Source organism: Lissotriton vulgaris, chromosome 2_2, assembly GCF_964263255.1.
Source record: "Lissotriton vulgaris chromosome 2_2, aLisVul1.2, whole genome shotgun sequence".
NCBI classification, from domain to species: Eukaryota; Metazoa; Chordata; class Amphibia; order Caudata; family Salamandridae; genus Lissotriton; species Lissotriton vulgaris.
This window is the reverse complement of record NC_141688.1, coordinates 213116290-213140525: the sequence shown is the minus strand read 5'-3', so window position 1 is coordinate 213140525 and position 24236 is coordinate 213116290. Positions and strand designations below refer to the sequence as shown.

Genomic DNA, 24236 nt, shown 5'->3' with positions numbered 1-24236 from the left:
TCTCCTTCGTCTTGGCACTCAATAAAATGTAATCTTAGAAAAAAAAATGCCCTCTTCACCAGCAAACAAATCATCTATGACATGCTGTAAAATGTTGATGTAGAGGTTATTCCAAGCTGCATTCCAGCAAAGCAAAATGCACCCACCTGTACTAACAAAAAAACACAAAAAACAATGACTCCTCTTCCAATTCAGTCAGTAAAGCCTGATCACAGATCTGTTATAGCTAGCCATTCTGCTTGACCTAGAGTCTTCGGGATAACATTAAGATTAGGCAGCGGGTGCCATTCTGCTCATCTTGCTTGATTTCTATCTTTGAAGTGCACACATATTCTTGCAAGTTGGTTGGCTTGAATGCATAACCAATGGCTTAAGCCATTATGGCGCTACAACATTTTAAATCACCACACTAGCACATTGGTCATTGTGATAGGGGCTCCTCTTTGTCGCTCATACACCAATAATTTTAGAAGGTTGCTTATACATTTTATATATTTAAATCTCCACAAATTTCCATATGTTCCTGTGAATACTTCTGTATAGAACTCCTACACATTTTCTCTGGAAAATAACAGCTGTAAACTCCACCTCCAACTCACTGAGCACCAAACACTGTTTGAGGCATAACAATAATTCCATCAATTTCCCTAAATTTACATTCAATAGCAGATCAAATTCTCAGGATAAAAACATCACCAAGCACAGGAGGTCCTTTTCAATGATCACTCCTATTCAAAGCTCTACTCCATTCACAGTAGGGCTGCACTTGTCATGGTCCAGTGTCAGCATTGTTTTTCCAATACAAGTCTTCCATAAACATTACAAAGGAGGAACTGCAAAGCAAGAGCTCGCTTTCTCTATTTGAATATTTTTAGAAGCATCCCACTGTCTCTATAGAACCAACTTCCTGTTGTAGTCATAGTGTGATATATTGTCGGGACCGTCTTATATCACCATATACATTTCTTTGCGTTACAGCAATGGTAAGATGATGCTAGTAAGATACTCCAAAATAATCATTAGGGTGTGATTTTTACGATTAAAGACTTAACTGGATTATGTGGGAATTCTCATTTCAGTTGCCAGCAGGCATTATGCAATCCTATCAGTGCACTGGAGAGAAAGTGGCACTCTTTTTTAATGTCTATACAAAGCTGCAGTGATTTTGGGGGGAGTTGAGAGTAAGCTATACACACAATTATCTGAACCAGTTTAATGTACTGTGTCTAAGACATGAGCTTTGTTGTTTAACCATTCTACTGTCCCAGCATACTAGCAAATGACACACAGAGAGAAGATTTCAATTGATATTAGATATGGTACAGAATATATGTCAAATACAATACCGTACAGCCAACTGGTAAGAATTTTTTCATTTTAAGCAAAATGCATTACTTTTGCATAGTTACCACAAGTGGAAATATCTGAAGTTTTAATTTAATACTATACATATAAATCGTTATTAGACCCAAAGCACGACATTTATTCTGAAAAAAGTGAGATAAATATGAATGGGCTAGAGTGCAACAAGATACTGGGCCTTATTATGACTGCAGTGGTCCATTGGACCGCCGGAATCATGGTCGCACACTGGCGGTCCACACACCGTATTTTAACTATGATGGTTGGACCACCACAGAACCACTCCTCCCGGCAGGGAACCACGATACCTGGCGGTCTTGCAGCGGTGTAAGGCTGGTAATTTGCTGGAACGGCCGCTGCGGCACCTCCAAGTATATTACTAGTATCTTCACCGCCACGGTCTCATTATGGCTGTGGCGGTGCGGGTTGCTAGCGTAGCAGCCTGCTCCGGAACGGCAGAGTCATAATAAGGCCCACTGCCTCTTTGTTCTTTCTCTACAATTGTCCCATGGTTAAATGAATATTGTATTGCTTGCAGGATATTGAAGTAGCGGCATCTTCTCAAACATCACTCTGAAAACAGCATCCAAAGGCATACTGCAATCGGCAAATGTGCTCATGGCCTCAAGGTACACAAGACCTATTTGCTTTCTCATATTTCCAAACTAATATGTGTACTGAAACAATCACTAAGTCAAACAAACATACAAAAAACTTAATCCATTAATGCCTTGTTTTTAAAGGGCAACACCTGCATTTAATGAGGCTACTAATTGAACTAATGAGCGCCATGCTCCCAGGCATGCCGACATTCTCCCAGGTTGCCCATAGATATCACAGATTCCGTAAGGCAAAGGTGAGGGTGGTGAAAGCTCCTCTACTGTTGATCTGTGTGAGCCTCACCCACAACTGATGTCACCCCAAGTGCACCCAACCCTCAGCCAGGTGAAGAGGGAGGGAAATGGTCTCATTCAAGTATTTTCTTTAGTTACAATCAACATCATTATACATCCAAATGTAGCCTCCATTTGGAGAGCTCGTCTCTATAGTAAACACAGTGTGAGCACTGCTCAGCTTACTGTTTGCTGGAGATCCGGGATGAGGACTCTTACGACCATGGTGTTGGTCTGGATATCTTCCATTCTGCTGGTGGGTTTCTCGGCAGTTGCCCGGATAGTGTCGTAGATGGTTTCTTCTTTGGAGCTGTCGGACTCGGATTCCACAGAGTAGTCTGAAAAACTTTGTGCCATTTCATCTTCACTTGAGGTGGGACTACGGGGCATGTTCAGCTTGACGCTCTAGGGACCTCTACGAAGACAAGAAAACCAACATGAAACCTGTGGTCTCATATAGTGTAAAACTAGATTTATTGATCCAATGTCCACAAACAAGCATGTAGTAGCTTCTATACATATTGGTGCACAGATATTATTTTTTGTTAGAAAGCACACATTTTCAAAAACAAGCAAAAATGTTTGCAGCCCACCGATTCAACAACTAAGAAGGACGGCCTTTTGGCTGTAACTATCATTATAAAGCTTAGTCAGTCACTTACGCCCGTAAATATACAGTTTGCATTGAAGGAAATTATACATTTCCTATCAATTCTGTTAACAACTCATGATTGAAGAGTCTCATTGCTTGTAACCAGGGCCGGTTTTAGCACTGGTGGCACCTTGTTCAACAATGTTTGTTGGCGCCCCCCAATGACCACCTCTGCTGCGGTTTCCCTCACTATCACCATTTAATAGTGCCCCTCAAGTCTACATAATCACTCTCTCTCAGCTTCATTTAGTTCTATAGACCCACTCTGTTAGAAATTGAGATCTCTCGTTGGATGAGGTAGGTACCATAGACCAAATAGGGACCCTTGATTCTAGTCAGGGTAAGGGGGATACATGCTTGTAGATAACGCCTGCTCACCCCCTCAGTAGCTTGGCTCGAACAGACAGACTTATCTTCAAAGGCAATGATCAAAGTACTTGTACCAACAATCTCAGTAATGCAGTGATAACGCTACAAACGGACTCCACACTGGTTTAGAAAAAGAAATTAAAAGTGCCATTCTCCAACACAGAATCTAAAAACCATCTGTCCTAAAAGATGCGTTATCAAATTTAGCGGTATTTCACTACCAGGACATGTCACCCACACTAGTACATGTCTTGCCTTTTACATACACTGCACCTTACCCAGGTACCTCGGGCCTACTATAGGGGTGGCTAATGTGTACGAGAAGGGAAGGGTAAGGTCTGGCAGGTTTGGACAACGGCCAGGTCGATGGTGCAGTTAACGTAATGCATGCAGGCACGGCAATGGCCGGCCTGAGTAATCATTTCAGTGCTACTCACGTGGGTGGCACAATCAGTGCTGCGGGCCCACTAGCAGCCTTTGAGTTACCAGCCCTGGCACATATAGTGCACATTACTAGGTACCCACGGGTAACGCAAATTTACCAATCATAGAGCACCAATTACAACACAATTTCTCCAGGGAGCACTCGCACATTGGCACTGATCAGCAGTGGCAAAGTGCCCGAAGCATCTATACCAGCAAAACGTATTGCAGCACAGTGTCAAGAAAATACAGGAGGAAGAGGCAAAAAATTAGGGGCAACCACATTAAAGATACTAAGTCTAACACGTGTTCCCTCCAGCTGAAATGGGAATGGACAGACCATTAGCGTAGGCGTGTTCTGTGCCAGGATGGTGTTCCACCGTAAAGTCCATTCCCTGTAGGGAGATGAACCACCTCAACTGTTTTGGGGTTTCACCCCTCAAATGCATCGACCATCTGAGGGGCCTGTGGTCCGTCTGAACCCGGACGTTAGTCCCAAATAAGTAGGGCCTCAGCTTCTGTAGCGCCCAGACCACAGCAAACGCTTCCCTCTCGATTGCACTAAATCTCTGTTCCCTGGGAATTAGCCTCCAGCTAAGGTAGACTAGGGGTCAGTCCAAGCCCTTGTCATTCCCTTGTGAGAGTATTGCTCCCACCCACTGCTCTGAAGCATCTGTCTGCACAATGAACTTCCTGGAGAAGTCAGGCGCCCTGAACATGGGTGCCCTGCACATGGCAGTTTTCAGGGCATCAAATGCAGTCTGGCAGGCATCGGTCCAGATCACCTTTTTGGGCTGCTTCCGCGAAGTCAGCCCTGTCTAGGGGGCAACAATGGTGCTGTATCCCTTGACGAATTGTTGGTAATACCCGATGAGACCTAAAAAGGCTCTCACCTCTGTCTGGGTCTTGGGGGGCTACCAAGCCAGAATGGTATCAGTCTTCGCTTGTAGAAGTGCCACCTGTGTTATCCCACTGTATTTGTCATGGTGAGAATGTTTTAATTTAACGTGTGCCGACTCTGAACTCAGTGGTTCGAATATGTGTTTTGTAGAATGTCACAGAATGATTACTTAATTAAAATAAAGTTTCCTTCACCAATTACAGGCTGTGCGCGCACCAAATAATACTATACTTGTTTCCGTCGCCTTCTTATTTTGCTCGGATTTAGCTACAGAAAACTCTGACTCTTAACAGAAACCATTATTATAGCGCCAGGAGTATGTCTAGAATTACAAGCTGCACTTGGAACGGTATGAACTCTAGGATTTGTTGAAACAAGATTACAGATACCAGGATATGAACAGAGAGTGGTAATTACACCTTACTGCCAGATAACTCTACAGCACGCGGTTGATTTCTACATATGTTTATCAAATATATTTACATGGGGGTTTGCCAGGCTGCTCGATGTGGGTGGGACACTACATTTCCTGTACAGGATTTTCGTTCAATAATCAGTTCATTCTGAAAGCTGTAATCTTGGAGTGCGCTGCACCGATTGGAATCCAGTTAGCAAACCTGATCTGGCTGTATAGCTGGTTTTCAGCTCCTGAGGCACTTTAGTATTGAATAGGCATGTTCATACTCCCTACAGGGGTGCAAGATTTGCACCGTGCAATGAAAATGTTCTATGGCAAATGAGGTGCCATGCCCCTGTGCCATGTTTCAGATTTTAGCGTAAGCGAAAGAATTGCTCATGGGAATGTGCTATCAGTGGGGTGCGCTTCAAGAAGGAGCACCAAGTTTCCCAAGGACCCACCAGCGAAGTCCTCTCGGCTGATGCAATACAGATTTTACATGTCCCCATGGAGGCAGGGGATGTCCCTGCCCCCTTCTTGATGGGCAGGCCTCAGGCATGCACTGCTATATAGGCCCAGGGCCTAATATACAAAGGTATTGTACAGTCACAACACCTGCAATATGCAAAGATCATGTGGTCTTCGGCTGCAACATTGCTTTCTGCAATGTGAGTAGGAAAAGCTACCCATTCGATATCTCAATTATCAGGGTCATGAAAGGGCTGTCTCCCACCTATGCATCGTTTGGAGTGCAAAGTATCAATGGCTGTGACCATAAGTGCTGTTGCAAACCATTGATCAGTTACAGACTTGCACATCACTGATTTACAAAGAAGATACAATCCCTATGTAACAACTCTCCCTTTTTCTTCCAACTTTTTAGAGAAAAACAGCTCTGTGGGTTTAATTTTTAAACCAGTCTATACCGTGTGTGGACCTGTATCAAACGCACTATTCTACCATAAACAACAAGTAAAGGCCTTCAAAATACGGAATTTATATTATTATTTTCCTTTTTGATGGTGTAACAATGTACAACAATGGAGATGATGCAGTGCTCACAAGTGAAAGCCCCCAACCTGGTAGGTTTCCGTAAGCTCCTTAAAACCTGGTTATTTGACCAGTAAGCTGATGGGCATCGGTCCTTATCTGAGTAATCATATGCGCCGAGACACCCACGGGTAATTGTCGCGCAATAAAAATCTCAAATAAAATAAAATAAATAAAAATAAATGTGAACTGTACAATATGATACACACACACACACACACACACACATATATATATATATATATATATATATATATATATATATATATATATATATATATATATATATATATATATATATATATATATATATATATATATATATATATATATACACAATCAGTGGTGCCACCTGTTTTCACTTGATTTAAAGTATAATTTGAGCACTGTTCCTTATATGCAATAATATTCTGCAGGGATAACTCCTGGAATAATGTGGAGGTTTCGACCCAAGGCGCATATTAAAGGGATCTCCTCAAGAAGGAATACATAATCTGGGGATAAGAATAAGGAAAGGCCATTCAGATGAATGAAACACGGTAATGACTCCTGGTCAAGTAACCAGGTTAGCTAGTTTCCACACACCTCCAAAATGCAGTCACTCGGTGTAGTTCAACACACCCCCATCATGTAGTCAATCAATGCTCATATGGAGGTTGCCATAGGCCAATGCCAGGTAGAAGGTTATTTAAAGGGAGAACTGAAAATGGAAACCAGAAGCGCTAGTGAGGGGTCATTCTGCATATTAGCACCCACTCTATCTTAATCATGATGATGGCCCCTGTTCCTCTGAATCCCACAGGTAGAAGTGGATTCTTCCAAGGGAAACACCTCACATCCTGATGTTGCTTACTCCCACTCAAGGTATGAGCGCTGGAGAACACATGGCTTCACAAACACCAAATGGAGAAAGATTGTAGCAAATATATCTATAAAATAATGTTTCCAGCCAACTGCAACTAGCAGCAAATAATAATTATCCCACTCAATAACGATACAAATTTGTGAGCGGTGAAAAACTCGTACCTATACGAACACTATTCAGTGAAACAAGGTTCTGAGGCTGCCGCAACTAGTAGTAACAAACAAACGGACCTACGGTGACAACGAAAAAACATACCCAACCATCTACATCTTTGAATTTAGCTAGACAGTCGGGCCATGCAAGAATCTAGTACTTAAAGGATATTCCTAAATCCAGCGCGCCCCCTAGTAAAAGTCGTTGTAATGACTTGCGATGTAAATGCATTGCGTACTAACAACGCGGTAGTTGTAATGATCGCGTTGTAATAGTACGCGATGTTTTAGCATGCGTTGTAACATGCTATATTCAGATGGGTCATCAAAAGCAGGATTGGAGGGAGGAGCTGGGCACAACCCCACTTACAATTGAATAGGCTGTGTCCAGTCATCACACAAAGGGCTGCATACCCCCTGTAGATATTTTGGAGGCAGGGCAAGGAGAGCAGGGCACCTGTGAACTCCAATGGCATGCCTCTAGAACCTTCTCTTCACTTGAAAGACAGGACTGGGTATAAATACTGAACCTCAGACACCAGCACTTCATGATACTTCTGGACCTGTGGATACTCTGCCAGGCAGAAGGACTGCTGTGCTGCTGACGGAACTTCCACTTTGCTGGACTGCTGATCTGAAAGGACTGCTGTACTATCCTGCTGCCTGCTGACCTTTTTCCTGGGTGAGAAGGACCGGACCTGCATCTCTTGAACCCAAAACCTCAGAGTGACTCCAAGGGCTAGTTGACCTGGCTCCTGATCTGAGGCCTCAGAGACATCACAGGCGTCCAACAATCCTGCACTTGCACCTAGACTATGCCATCGGTGAGTCTACCCTGCCAAGTGGTGCCACCCTAGTCACGGACCTCTGGAAGTGGTGCCAAGTTGCTTGCCAGCCCATGAAGATCCAGCAAAACAGACACATCTTCTTTGCTGCATTGAGCAACCCCTTGCGGAACCCACTCATAGCTGTTGCTGTGTGTATTGGACCAGTAGCAGAGACCCTCATCACCTCCGTTGCCTATTCTGAACTGCCTCCATGCATTGCATCCTAAGTGCAGGCCTGCGCATTCCTCATCAACGGCAGCCTCGATTACGACACCGGACTGTGCATCGCAGCCTCATAGCTCCTAGGACCCAATACACCTCCCCAACTGCGCTACGCATGCTCAATGCTAGGCTTCGCATCGCAATCCCTCGTCAATGGGATCCTTGACAATGGCTCAGGACCTCGCATCACAGACTCGCTGCGCCTCGGAACTAACGAATCGCTTTCGCTGTGTGCAGCATCTACGAAAAGGCATCCTTGCAATGCTCTGCAAATCAGAATAAAAGGTACTTTGTTCAGAGGAACTTACTGGGTTCTTGTAGCCAGGCAGTGCTCCATCGCTGTCGGCCTTAATTTGTGACTTTGACCCGGATCAGTGCGTCTACATACCCAGAAGGTGACCGGAGGCCGCAGCGGTGCTCCCAGTGACTAGACACCCAGGCTCACCATCACAGGCCACAGCGTCAAGGGTGATAGGAGCCCGCAGAGACTCTCACTTTCCACATTTTCTCATTCTCCAGGAAGGACAATTGAGGGCGAATGACAAGAATGACTGGCATCGTGATTTACACCAATCTCTGTTTTCTATTTTTCAAAAGGGTAGCAGGTCTCTTTTCCTTGCCTAGCCGAGAGTCAGCTTTCACTGCTACATTCAGCTCTGGCTTTCTAACAGTTTGCACCTCTGAATTTCTGTGACAGACTTGCAATGTCAAAAAGCAAAACTACAAGTCCCAGAATGCAATATTACATTGGTTAAAATCTCATCCTGGTTGCAGCTGTCACACATGTCACAATCCACCTGAAGGCAATGCCTTACAACGAATGTACAAGTAATGTCGGCAGGGTTTACGTTTCTGGGAGATAACTCGATCACAGCCTGAAATCCATTTGGTAATTCACAACATGTATTTTTCTATCAATAGGTTCTTTTCTCGAGGAATGCTACTGGGGAGAAATGAGCAGAAATGGTTTCCGCAGCAGTTGTTTCGTGAATGAGATGCTACCCAGGCGTCTATTCATCTCAATTTATTCCAGGGCTTAAGCGATGAAAGCCCTCGGAATGGCCATGCCGTCTTCCACCCCCATATTTGTAATTTTCAGATAAATTGAACTCTGAAAAAAATGCATAAGCAGAAAAGTGGCTGGTGAGAAACCTCACAACGAGCTTTCTTCTTCCATCAAAGCCATCAGAGGCAGGAAAGGGTCCAAGCGCCAATCGTCTGTTATTTAGAGCGCTTAGAATTCCGGCAAGCGCTGTTTCATATGCCATATATAAAGAAGCATGAAAACAAGTAGCACTTTTTGGCTGAGCCTAGAAAGCATTACTGGGGCAGTACTGTACTTCAATATCGGACTGTCATTTTTCTGGTGTATCTGTAATGAATTTGCTGCATGACTATTACCCCTGAAGAAGTGCCTTTTTGCAAAGACTGCGCTGCTTTTCATACACATTTCAAGTATGTTTACCCCTTTGCTACGGTTTCCTATTTTCTATGTGGATTACACCTGGGTTAGAGCATCCAAGTAACACTGGGTCACATCTGACGCCGCTACAAAAGGGCATCGCATCCTATCTCCGAGCAGAAAGTGCACTTATATCCCTGCGCAGGGCGCTATGATGTGTACACATTCGCTGCGGAATGGCTCCGTGTGTTACACGCTCCCTGCTGAGACATGCAGTGGACTTCAAGTTACAAGTCTAAATCCCAGCAAGGCTAACTCCGCCTTCAATCCTTCCATGGTCGGTGCATTCATTTAATTATTAATTGGGTAATAACAATGCCTGTGATTTACAGTGCTTAGACGTAGAAGAGATGCAGTATAGCGAACTATATAAACCCCATAAAAACGGTATCATATTAATAATAACCCTACTACTAATATTAATATAGTATATAATTATCATAAGAATAGCCTCAGCTGTAAAGTCGATGAGGACAATGCTGCACTATGCTAATAGGGTGCATGTGCAGTCATTAAGTATCACGATTTGAAGTAAAGTGGAAATGACGCAGGGAGTAGCCCCGCCTCCAATGGTGAGGTACACGGGACTGACAGCCATGATCACTTCCTGTAAGACAGCGAGGGTTCCACTGACGTCACCGCCTGGAGGGCTGAGTGGGAGAGCAGAGGAGACACATAGGCAGACAAGACACCGCCACAATGGACATATGGACTCGCCACAATGCTGAGGGCGAGTCCATACCGGGGAACGCCTTAACCAATTCATCCATGAACATTCCAAGATATGGCGGAGTGTGCTGATGACATCATCAAATATCTATCTGGGGTTTCTAGCCAGACCTCAGCCGGTATAATGCTACATATGATACTGGTGCCTGGAAGTATGTCGAGGGTACCTTTACAACTGTTGTATTTTCCTATAGTATCGAAGATTTATTCATCATAGTAATTGAAGCGTGTTCTTCTGTAACACAAACGCTGACGGGTCGAACGCTTAGAGAATCTCTGGCAGCAGCTCACTGTTGCATTCCAGTCCACCGTGTGTTTGCTCACTTTACAACACAGACAAGGGCCAACCTTCTGCAGACCAGGCTTACTTCTGCTCCAATAGGAACTGTCCAGCATGCACTGCCAAGTAGAAGGAAACCCACGCGGCCGCAGGCTGGCTACAGCCGTGCTGGGCGTTATCAGTGCAATGCAGCTCGACCCCAGCAGCGCAGCGAGCCCAGGGCCCACCGGTGCACAGACCTCTCAGACTTAGGGCAGCACTCACCCCGAGAGATAGAGGGTGGCACCAAGCGGGTGCCAGGGGCGAGACCTCTGCAAGCATTCCACTGATCACCTCTGTGTTTCAATGAGGGCTCCGAAACCTATTATGACTCTTTGATAAACATCACATGTATGTCCTGATGTACAGGGCCACAGTCACAGTGTGATATAGGCACTCCCAAGCCCCAGAATGCAAAGCTTTATTGTCTGAAGAGCCACCCCTGGCTGATTATGTTATGCATGAGAAGGGGCCACGTGGCAGCTGTGGTCACGGGTTGTGCAATATCACCCACTGCTGATATCATTATTGTATAAGTCCTCATATCACAGATTGTTGGAAAGGCTGAGATGCTCTTTATGCCTCGCCTTTGCATAAGGGAATATGAAATGTCAATTACTTTCCAAATCACTGCTGGTTAGTGGGATGAGACGGGCACCTCGCTTCCTTCCGTGTCATATCTGAGCTGCCAGCCGATGCATTATGGGCAGGGGCGGATTGGCAAGGCGGGCATTCGGGAATGGGCCGAAGGGCCGGTGCCTCAGTGCCCTCTGTGGGCCGTTTTTTTTCTCCCCTGTCCCAGTCCACAGAGAGTGGACTAGGAAAGGGGAGAAAAAACCGGCCCACAGAGTGCACGGAGACAGAGACTGAGAAAATGAAAGCAGCCTCGCTGTGCGGCCAGACAGCGATTGTCAGCTGTGGGCTCTCCTTCACCCCTACCCTGCCAAGCAATCAAGCTCAAGCTGAGGCTGGGCTGGGGAGGGGTGATTGTTTGCCATAATCAGCCTCCCTGAGGGCCAGGTGTTTCTCAGGCCTTTGAGCCATTTGCACCTCGGCCCCCCTGGGGCCCATGCAGCCCAGAAACGGTGTTAGTCTTAACACCTCGCCCACAGCCCTTCACATTCAGGGCATAGTGGGCGAGGAAGAATGGGTCTTGCTGTGGGGCCCTGGTGATGTTTGGAATTTTTTTGTTTTATTTATTTATGCGATTTTATATAGCGCAGACTTTACCCGAAGGTGTCAGAGCGCTTCACACTAGGAACAGCAATAATACATGAGGAGAAAATGATAAGTGGACAAATTACAAAAGCAAACGTTAAGTTACATGAATCAAAAGTGACAATAGTGAGCAACCAAAATACAAGAGGAGCAAACGATACATTACAGGAGGAAAAAGAGATATGTGTGCAGGTTACAAAAGCATACAAAATACAAGTAGAGGTGTAATACTGCAATTAATGGCAGACACTCCAGCACAAGAAAAAACGTTACGTAGGCAATGGTGGCACTTGTGCAAGTATCTAAAGCAAACAAAAGTGAGAGGTAGCAAACAGTGTGTTACAAGAGAAAAGTGATTTGTGCAAGTTACATACAAGGGTACCATACACAGGTACAAGGGTAATACTACAGTAAATGGTAAATACTCAAACTGCCAGAACACACTGGGAAGGCACTTCCCATGCACCAGCTTCACCTCAGCCTGCTACCTGGCTACCTGGCTACCTTGGATGACCCAGAAAGCTGTGTTTTGTGCTCCCCTGCCAGGACATTTTCCCAAGGCCTGGAGGGTTGATTAATTTACTAATTGCAGGGGCCTTACCTCTGTTCATGTGCTCCTGAGCTGAAGGTCTGGGGAGGGCTGAGTAGGTTAGTAATAGCAGGGGCTTTGCTGCTTTTCAGGTGCTCCTGTGCTGGAGGGCTGGAATAATTTTGTGACAAAAAGGGGCCTTGCTATTTTTTTTAGTTGCTCAGCATGTAGGCCATTGTCACCTTGGCCCTGTGTTGTGTGCAAGAACAGTATTCTCCCACTTTCATTCCTTGTCTGTGCAAATGGTGTTTCATGAAAGGGCACGCCCCTTGAATGTGGGCCACGCCCCTTAAATATGGGCCACGCCTCTTAAATGTGGGCCACTTTTTTCGTCAGTGCCCGGGCAGAATTGTGATCCCAATCCGACCCTGATTATGGGTTGGCAGCGCCCCCACGAGCGCCTCTAAATAGCTGGTAAATGACCAGGGCGGTCGAAGCGCTCACCCCGCATGCCCATCAGCGGGAGGTGGTGACGTGCCAGGGCTCAGGGCCATTAGGAAGCAGTAACCTTTCCGAAGCTGCGGTGGCAAATGGTGCCCCATTGACCTGGCCATACTGCCTTAAGTGGCAGCGTATGGATCGGCAGTAACTTAGTCAAATGTCAAGCTTGACTGCTGACAGAAGTATTGACTCTAAGATCTTTAGATTTCCTCCTGAAGTTCTCTACTTTCCTTAAGTAGCTTGGAGTCACAAAGAAGGCGCTGAAACCCAGCCATGCATGAGCTGCCTCACTCGGCAGTCTGTAAGAGCTGTAGAAGCTCCAATAAGGGGCTGCAGTTCCTACCTCTATTTGTCTTCTTTGCAACCCCGTTGATATTAAGCATGCTGTGCTTCTAGGCGCTTCTTGTATCTATGTTTACAGTCCCTGTGCAGCCCCTTTCAAATACTTAGGACACTTTACCTTTTTGTTTTACTAGTGGTATATACCACCCTTGATGCCCCACACAATGTTATATTTTGAACTCCCATTGATTGTTGCCCCTCACACACGGAGGGTAAGCCTTATTAACCCTCTACTGCCCATGCATTTTTGATGCTCACCATGGTATACAACTACAGACCTGACCCTCTTTTTTTATCCTTATCAGGTGACTCAGCCCCCTCCATTCAGGTTGCCCCCACCAACCTAGTCCTGAAGAAGATTCGCACGGCCAAGGCTGTTAACCTCCCCTGAGCCCAAAGTCGGATCGAAACGTCGACGCCCTTGGTTTAAGGCCTAGACTAATGTTTTCTGCAGCCATACATGCAATTTAAACTGTATATATCATTTGTTATAGGTAGGCTGCATATGACAGTGAACGATAATCGCGCATATTGCTCTCTTGTTAAATAATACGCAATGTTCTCTCTTCTATGTCACTGAATTCTTCCTTTTCTTCTACACTGAGCACCTCTCATTCTACCAACACGTTCCCCCTTGGAGCAACCTCACCTTACCTGTTACTCCTCGAAATATGAAAAGAGTTTCCACCTGAAAACAATTATAATTAAATTTGCTGGGTGGACACAAAAAAAGTTTGCCTTTGGTCTGTTGTTGCATGAAAGTCTGATTTTTTGAGCAACTGATTTATGTCTTGGTTAGGAGCATCCACGAATTTTGGCTCTAGGCTCCCTGTTTGAATACAAGAATGAAATTAACTTTGTGCTCTGTTATCGGGTACTGTTGGCTAACATGAAGCATGTTATATACTCTGGTCGAGGACACACGCTCACCCTAGCAGCTCCGCGCCAAGTCCCCTGCCGCCGAAGCCTTGTCTCCTCCACCTGAGAGGGGTTTGTGCCTCCTGTGTGCCAGTCACCACAGCTGAGTACATTCTCACTCTCTGTGGGCTATTTTTCGTTTATTTTGTCTATTTTGTTTACTATTGTGTCCTGACAGCTGGGCTATCATTGGCTCTCTACTTCCTACTTTTCAGTGTCTCACAGCTGAGCTTTATCCCGCTTTGTTCTCCCGCCGCTCTGCACCTGCAGCCCGCCCCCTCCTCTGCCCATCCCGCCTCCCAGCTGATCATCCCTCACTTTCTTACTTGAGGTCACTGCGCGGTCGTGCCGCTGGCGCGCCGATGGCATGCCTAAGGCAAGCTCGTCTGTGCCTGTCCACCACCCGACCGCACCCAGCACCAGGAACACTGAATCTCCTGGACAGCGCCGTTACAACGCCAACGCACTCCACAAACTCAACCCCGTAAGACAACCCGACTGTAAAAGATCCTCGCACTTCACCCCCATGGACTGTTCTCATGCATATTCTGCTGCAGATCCTTCATTATCGACCACACCACCACATCCACCGTCAGCCGGCCTGAGGCACCCTCCACCGAAACCCTGACTTGCAAACTCCACAACGTGCGCTCTGTGCACCAATACGCCGTAGAGATATGGGACCTGATCGACACCCTCTCACCCGACGTCGCCTTCTACACGGAAACCTGGACCAACACCACCTCTGGCCCGACATCAACACAGGCTTCCACGACGGCTACAAGATCCAATGAAAGGACCGCTCCCACCGCCCAGGAGGAGAACTCGCCATCGCACACAAGGCCTCCCTCCGACTGTCCACATCCAGCACAAGTGACCACAACTCGAACACAGAACACCTCCAGTTCCAGATCCAGACAAGTCCTAGGACCATACTACGCGACACCCTCATCTACAGACCACCGGGACCTCGCACCCACTCTGCACCTACCATCACCGAACTTGCCGCACCCCACACCATCACCTCCACAGACCACATCCTACTCGGAGACCTGAACTTCCATCTCGACAAAAGAAACAACTCTGACTCCACCACTCTCTTCGACAACCTCGCTAACATTGGTCTGTAGCAGCTGGTCAACACGCCCACTCACAATGCTGGACACACCCTCGACCCTATCTACGCGGGAGGGACATACATCCACTTTAGCCACACAACCTGGCACCCCTGTACGGACCCCCACTACATCCACTTTACCTTCTGCACTACCACCGCACCCAAGCCCGCCCGGTGCCCGCTACAAAGAAACTGGAGCAAAGTCACAGAGGAACACCTCAACACCACCCTCATCCAAGACCACCCCCCCAACACCACCACATCACCAACTCCGCAGCCATAGAATTTCACTGATGGATCTACTGCTGCGTCGACAAGCTTGTACCCCTCCGCCAACCTGCCAAACAACGCCCAGATATGGCCGCCAGGTTCACCTCAGAAATACAAGAATTCACTTGCTCCTGCAGATGCCTAGAGAAAACATGGCAAAACCAGAATCACAGAACAACCACAAGAGTGCCCTGAAGGTATACCACCAGCGCATAATAGACACCAAACAGACCAAAGAGACAAGATTCAGACCAACTCAACCAATGCCAAGGAACTGTTCAACATACAGCAGTTCACAAAACCCCCAAACGAAGCCACGGACATCAGACCTTCCCAGGTACTCTGCAACAAGCTCAGCACCTACTGCCACCAGAAGAAGTTGCTCTACGACAACTTCAGCGAACTAACAACGGACAGCACCCCCTCCCCCACGCCGCTGAAAAGCCATCCATCATGACCTGGAATCCAGCCACAGTCAAACACATCACCACGACCATGAAGAAAACCAACACAGGAGCCCCCTCGCAAACCTGCGCACCGCACATATTCCACAGGGCCACCACCGCCATCGCACCCGAACTAGGACGGACCATCAACACTTCCTTCTTGACCAGCATCTTCCCAGATGACTGGAAGCGGGCGGAGGTTTAACCCCTCCTCAAGAAACCGACAGCAGACCCAACAGAACTGAAAAACTAACGACTCATCTCTGTCCTGCCCTTTGTGGCCAATGTCACAGAGAGACTTGTAAACACCCATGTAACCTGCTTCAACGAGAAAACTCCATCCTGGACGCCTCCCAGTCTGGATTCCGACGCAACCACAGCACCGAGACCGCCCTACTCGCTGCCACAGATGACATCCACATGCCCCATCTTCGACTCCTCCCTCTCCATGAACCGCCAGATTAACGCTGTTGCCTCCACCAGCTACAACTGCCTGCCCAGCCTCTGCAAAACTTTCTAGTGAGTCGACCCGGAATGCAGAAGGACCGTCACTCACGCGCTCCTTACCAGCAGACTGTACTACAGCAACGCACTCTACGTCAGGATCAACAGAGCACTACTACACAGACTCCAAACCATCCAGAACGCAGCAGCCACACTCATCCTCGGGACACCGTGTCATGAACACATCACCCACCACCTACGAGAACTCCACTAGCTCCTCGTCGAGAAGAGAAACATTTCAAACTCCTCACCCACGCCTACAAATCTGTCAACAACATCGAACCCAAAAGCCTCAATGAGAGAATAGTAGTAGTAGAAACAAGCTTTGTTTCGATATATTGCACATATCTGAAAAAGCATTACAATACAATAAAAACAATATAATAGAAAGACTCAATACAATAATAAAACATTTCATTTCATATTTACAGGAAGACGATTTGGGCATTAGTACAGATAGGGGGAGAATTTTAGGGCAAGATTAATAACCTCAAAGATCGGGTCCGCCATGCCCAGCCCAAAAATTTGGCAAGGCAACAAGCGAACAGGGGGCAAGGGTCAGATCTTAAGATACGTAGGGCCTCAAGATGGGATCTAGTGCCAAGGCTCCTACACAGAGGCTTCAGCCAGATGCGGCGCGGGACTATGTAGGCTGGGCACTCGAAAAGTAGGTGGGCGACTGACTCAGACCTATTCGCACAGAAGGGACAAAATGGTGTTGATGGGGATAGTGACTTCCAGCTAGCAATCAGTTTCCCCACTGGCAGTAACCCCAACCTAAATTTAAAATATAGCGCCCTATCCCAAGATTTAGTAATCAAGTCCAAATATGGTTCACAATAGGGGACCTCCTTAATCATCAGAAATTCAACAGTGGTTTTACAAAGTTTGGAGTTGCAATTTCTGCTGTCCATCACCCATAACCAATAAAGCTTCTTTAGGGTCTGCTTTGGCGGGGCAGTTCTATTGACCCATGCATCCTCGAGGCCCAGTTCAGTAAGAAGACACTTGACTTCCTTTAGCCAGCGGATTTTGTACCAGCCAGATGTTAAAAGCAGTTCCCTTAAACCTTCAGCATAGCTGGACAATTCTGGTACCCTCCAAATTCGTGTCCAGAGGAGGAGGGGGCGCAACCTCGCCTGATCGCTTATCGGGCGAGTACCTGTATCCAGCAAAATTGGGAGAGCGGGTGTGCTATACGGCAGACCCATGAGGTCTTTATGGAATTTGTTTTCCGATCTGGTCAGAAGGTCTACTTTCTGAACACCCCATAATTCAGACCCATAAAGGGCTGCACTCACCCCCCTTGCCCTGTAGATGTCCAATACAGGGCCAATGGGTTTAAGTGAAGAGGCCCGTTGTTCTTTCAAGAGTGCCCCTACCACCTTCTTGTGAACCAGCAATGCCTTTTGTAGGTGGGGTTTCCAGCTCATTGAATCGCATAGACGAATGCCCAAATAGTCAAACTCATTTACCCTCTCAAGTTGAACAGAGTCCAGGGATGGCGGGATGACAGTTTTCCTCGGAGGGTTCAGAACCAGGAACTTAGTTTTACCCACATTAATTGCAAAACCCCTAGAATCACAATAATTCTTGAAGCTAGTGAGTAGACATTGCAGGCCTGCTGGCGTTTTTGAGATCAGGAGGGTGTCATCTGCGAATAGGAGAGTGGGGATTTTTCTGCCAGCCAGGGAGGGCGCGTCAGCTGGATGTTTGAGAAGATGCTCCACCACTCCGTTAACGTATAAAGAGAACAGAGTGGGGGCTAGCACACAGCCCTGGCGGACTCCCCTATTCACAGGAATAAGAGATGTTTTTTGACCCTGGTCACCCCACCTGATCTGCGCAAAGTTGTCCTCGTGTAGTTTTATAAGCATATTAAGTAGGTACGGGGGGATACCCATTGCGTCCAAAACGCGCCACAGTTGTTCCCGTGGGACTAGGTCGAAGGCGGTTCGTAAGTCTATGAAGGCAAGGTACAAACTGCCCTTACCCAGAACAACCACTTTCCAGTAGATCATTAATAACCGGAATGTCTGTTCGATGGTTCCAGTGCCCGATCTGAACCCAGCCTGAAAGTCCGAGAGTATCTGTTCTTCCTCAATCCACTATAGGATCCTCCCTAGGACTACCTTACCCGCTACCTTCTGTGTGGAGTCTAATAGGCTGATTGGGCGATAATTTGCAGGGTCGTCCCGGCTCCCTTTTTTGAAAATTGGGACGACCTCCGCTCCCTTCCATGAGTCCGGCGGGCGCCCACCCATCAAAGCAGCATTCAAGAGTGCAGCAATAAGACTACTCCACTCCTCTATGTTAACCCTAAGTAGGTCACCTGGAATGCCGTCGGGTCCCGCAGCCTTGTTCGGGACCAAGCACTTAATCGCCCCCTCTACTTCTTTGGCATAAAAGAGATCGGCCTCATTGTAGTCAGAACTTTCGATGTGCAAATGTTCACTGGACGGTTGAGCCATTGGGCTGGCTTTGGGACCCCCACTTAGGGAGTAGAGCTGGGAAAAGTGAGCAAACCACACCTCCCCAGTTATGTTACATGTCATTAGGGAGTCTTCGGGTTGGTGCTTCACTCTCAACAATTCCCAAAAACCCTTCGAATCTTTCCTGGAGCTAGCCGCCTTTAGATCAGTCCAGAATTGGGTTTCATACTCAAGCCTAGCCGTGGCTAGTGCCTTCCGATAGCTTTTCCTAGCGAGTTTGATAAGGTTGGTGTCCTTGGATTTCACTGTTCTGATGAGTTCACGTTTTGCAGAGCGACAGGCAGGGGAAAACCAACTTGCTCCGCCTTTAGGAGCACTTCTTTTCTTAAACCTCCCACCTGCTGGATTGGTAGTAAACAATTCTCCCAAGGCTGTAGTTGTCTCTGCGAAAAGACACGGGACATCCAGTTTACTTGGGCTTAGGGAGTCAAGCCGCGCTTTCGCATTGGTCATTATGGATGTTGCTAAAGTCATCTTCCCTTCATCCATAGCAATTTTTCTCCATTTGAGCCGCCTTCCACAGTTCGAAGGGCATACTTCATGCGTTGATTTCCATAAGTGGGGGGGGGGGTGGATTTGGCCTCATGCCCCTCCAAGGGGAGGAAAGAGTCAAAGCTAATTGGTTATGATCACTGTCAGTGGTTGGTAGGACCTCCATGTCAAGCAAGAGTGGCCAGAGCCTGTGATTCAAAAGTATATAATCAATTCGGGAGGTATGACCAACCCTATTATATGTGTGTGCCCCATTGGGATCAGACTTGGATCTACCGTTGGTTGCCCTTAAGCCAAATTCCATGCAGAGGGCATTAAGATCTATAGCCCCCTGTGTCCATTTTTTAATGGGTTTGAGTGTGAGCAGAGGAATGCCTCTCCTAATATCTTCCTCCCAAGTGTCTAAAATGTCCTCGCTGGCAAGTGGTTCCAAGGAACAATTAAAGTCCCCAGCTAATAGCAAAAGAGTGTCGGCGTCGCAGGTTCCAAGTTCTTCCTCTATACCTGTGAGTGGCAACATAGAGACACCGCCCCTTGCCCCCCTTAGATAGATGTTAAATAATTCCAACTTTTTCCCCCCCGGGCCTTTAACTGATAATCTCTGTAGGTCAGGGGATTTTGTGGGCATGTGCCTAACGGATAGGCCCAAATTAAAAGGCCACCTGATGGGCGCCCTTTGCTACCAGATGGTTGTGATGCAGGGACAAAGTAGGTAGTATAACCCACCTTGTGGGGGGGTTCTAGACACCAAGTTTCCTGCAAAATACAAATCCCGAAGGATTCAACAAAAGTGTTCCAATCGGGGATATTAAAGTTGCGAGCAAGACCTGCTACATTCCAACTCAGAATCCTTAGTGCAGTGCTCCCAGTGACCCTCACTCCCGGTGTAGGGACATGTATAAGGGGATTAGAGTCCAGGCCGGGGCTCCTTACCACGGGCATCAACGGTAAATCTACAGTGTCTATTCCTGCTTTAGGGTGAAAGCCCTCCCCCCTTATAGTTTTGCCTTCCGTGAGTGCGGGATCAGGAACTGACTTAATTCTATGAGTAAATGCAGAGACAGGTGCCAATGATGATAAAGTGGACTGGGGCAAAATGGCCAGAGCCTGGGCTTCCTTATGCATAAAATTACTCGACATCCTCAGATCAACTCCAACATCTGATATTAATTGGTCAGAGAGATGAGTTATAAGAAGGGGAACATCTGAAGCACTAAACAGTGTCCTATCGACCTTCTTTGCTGGTCCCCTGGTAGGGCTACTCCCATTTAGGCAGCTCTCAAGGATAAGAGGAACTATTGGCGATGGAGGCAATTTGTCCTTAGCATCAGATGGTAAACCTAGAGGCAGGGAAAGTCAGTCTACCTCTTCTAAGCAACCAAACCTATTAACAGTTGGTACTCCATGCCACCGTCTGTTTGGGCCTTGCCAGCCCTCTCTCACCCCTCCTCAGGCCGGGTAGCGAGGCAATGTCCAATCCCCCCCATGGTTTAAGATAGGGCGAGGGGGATAGAAGAATGTTAGTGGTCTGACTACAATTGGTGAATTCTCCCCCCCAGTATGCCATGAACATATGTGTTGGGCTGTCTGTGGATCCTCGAATGAAACTACAATGCAGTCACCTGGAATAGATTTGCGTGAGGGTCCTATCCAAGGAACTCTACGCACCATTAATACTTTACTTCTCAGGTGACTAGGGATCTGCCTGTTTGTGTTCAGCCAGTGGATAACCTTAGTTTTCTTTGACTAGGACTCCCCAATTTAGGAACACCAGCTAATACCGCCACATAAGGCCTTACTTCCGGGGGAAGGTCTATGTATCCCCCACAAAAGTTTTCAGCGTTTTGTGGGAGTCGACCCGGAATGCAGAAGGACCGTCACTCACGCGCTTCTTACCAGCAGACTGTAATACAGCAACGCACTCTACGTCAGGATCAACAGAGCACTACTACACAGACTCCAAACCATCCAGAACACAGCAGCCACACTCATCCTCGGGACACCGTGTCATGAACACATCCCCCACCACCTACGAGAACTCCACTATCTCCTCGTCGAGAAGAGAAACATTTCAAACTCCTCACCCACGCCTACAAATCTGTCAACAACATCAAACCCAAAAGCCTCAATGAGAGAATGTCCTTCGCTCCGTCAATCTTGCTCTGGCAGAGGTCCCTCAGATTTGTAGAAACAGAACGGGCAGGAGTGCCTTCTCCCACATCGCAGCCAAGACCTGGAACATGCTCCTTGTGAACATCAGACGCTCCTCGACCCTGCACACATTGCCTGAGAGTTTCTTTACCTGGGTGGAAAAAGAAAGGTTATCCTCAAACCACACTCCCAGGTTCTTTGTGGATTTTCCATTGGAAGTTGGTAAGGGGAACCCAGGAGGCCAGATCGTATCTCTGTAGCGATGGGGGGAATTTACCATGGAGGAGAAACTCTGACTTGTCTTCATTACATTTGAGTGCGCAGCAGCAAGCCACTCAAAAATCGAAGACAAGCACTGCTGAACAAAGGAAACCGAGTCCTCATTCTTTGCCCAGCAGCTGAGTGTCATCTGCGTAGGGAATCACCTTACCCCTAATTCCTTGGTCAAGTAGACCAGAGCAGTGACATAGATGTTAAAAAGCAGGGGGCTAAGGCAAGACCCCTGCAGGACTTCTGTGGTAACTGGCTGCAGGGATTATGTGGCCGGCTGAAGGACTGGGTTTTCCTAAGACCCAGCGGTGCCAGGGATAACACCTAAAACCTTCGTGGGTAACCTGTTCCGGCATACAAATGACAGAGACACGGGACACTTCCTTCGGCGTCAAAGATTCGAGGTTTATTACTGCAGGGAACACAGAAGTCACAGGAGGTACAACATGTGCAAGTTCGAGGAGTCTGCTTCAACTTGTATCTGCGGATCGCTCTTTTTATACAGGTTTTGGGCATAGGATAACATGGTGCACAAAGGATTACAACCTGGTTCCCATCGTAAAAGTCATAGGGGGTCGCTTTCATGTATTCAGGGTCCGGAACATAATTACAGTAGCATTTGGTAGTTCCCAACTGTAAAAGTACATCTTCCCACCATTAGTACATTCCGTTCGGCAGTAAACGAATCAAGGAAGAGACAGAAATAGGTGCCGAGGAAAACAAGGACAGTGAACAGATCGAAAAGGGTGAAAAAGGGGGTGGTATCAGGAAACACGAGTTGCAGGCATCAAAGGGGACGTGCCTAATGAATGCACAACTGAAACAATAAACCGGCACAGCAAGATGAGCCTCGAGCGGGGCCATCTGCCTTACAGTGACATCCCCCTTATCATAAAGACACCTTCAAAGGAACACGTGTCTTCCGCAAGAGTTTGGGAATCCCAGGGTCGCGAAGCGGACAGCGTCCGTTCGCTGGCTACTTGAGGGCAAGAAACAAAATGGATGCCGTATCTAAGATGGAACCCGTGGGTTCAGATGAAGAAACCCACGAAACAAACAAACGGTTTAGGCTAGCACAGCGAAAACGCGTACACCCACTAAACCCGTCATTTGCGGTTCATAGATACCAGACTCGACCATATTCGTGCGAGTCGGAAACACCACTTACAATTGTCACGGAACCTCAGACGCTCCTTTTGCCCTCATGTAGGCAAGCACTAGTCGGAATCAAAATCGATCTCGATATTCATCAGACCATCTAGATGCTGTTGCAGCATTATTCTATCCATCAGAGCTCCTTTGGTAACAGGCGACCGCCTTATACACGTCGTAGCACAGAGCCACATAAGGCAGGACCACACTGCACACAAAGACAACACGTGAACAGGAATGCTACAACAACCCCAATGATCATCAGAATCTTCCAACCCCAAGTCGACATTAGGCCCCAAAACCACCCGAGTAGCGTCCAATCCCCTACGTCCACGTGTATGGACTCAGAGATCTTATGCAACTTCGAGATGGCTTGATAGACAGTGGGAGCGTTGTCTGGAATGAATATACAACAACTCGAACGGATCACCTTACATACTCCACCTCGATCTGCTAAGACGACGTCTAGAACCATACGATTTTGTAACATCATAAGCCTATCCGCCTGAAGCTCTGCTGTGATATTACCAAGGGCACTGGCAGTGATGTTAGCTGTCGATTCCACCACTCGACTCAACTGTCTCAGGTTCCTACTATTGATCATAGGCCCCCAAAACGGCAAGAAACCCTTGAAAAAGTCTCCTGCCTCTTGACCGGCAGTGTCCTCTTTGCTAATCACGCCCCTCACTACTCTGGTCTTGTGATAATCGGAGGCGACTGTAAAAGTCGGTGGCAACAAGTTTGCAATGTAACAGGTGCCCGCGAAGTCAAGGGGCAACCATGTATATGCACGATCGTAACAGACAAAGTACGTACCCTTGGAAGTCAGGAGAACAGGGGAAGAGAGCATTGGTAAAACATACGTCTCAGAGCAAGCACTCTCCCCAAGGTGAGCTCTCGGGCTTCGGCCACGACCTTTTAGACAGAAATTACCAAGGTGGGGTACGATCCATATTGGAGATGAACTTTTGAGCTGCCTTTCGTCCACGAGCGCACTATACTCAACCTCACTCAGATGCCTATAGGCTCGCACCTCTTCCTCTGGGATGAGCGATGGTTCATAGATATCCCTATCTAAATCAGCAATCGCTATTGCCAAAGGCTTATGATACGGACCGGAACCAAAGTGTGGAGAACGTGGCTCTCGATTGGGGTAAGAATCTAGTGCGCTTCGAAACATTGTTTGAAATGCTCGAGCTGAACCCTGGGAA

At 47.2% G+C, this 24236-nt stretch overlaps 1 protein-coding gene across 1 annotated transcript in view; it reads right to left on the bottom strand.

The window, feature by feature from the left end:
• LOC147729256 (SH3 and multiple ankyrin repeat domains protein 2-like) overlaps positions 1-24236 on the bottom strand; it is a 2641300-nt gene that overhangs the window by 1695076 nt on the left and 921988 nt on the right. The window contains exon 5 of the mRNA XM_086959557.1: positions 2442-2670. Coding sequence (XP_086815683.1) covers positions 2442-2645 — 204 coding nt within the window. The 5' untranslated portion in view covers positions 2646-2670. The remainder of the gene's footprint in view (positions 1-2441; positions 2671-24236) is intronic.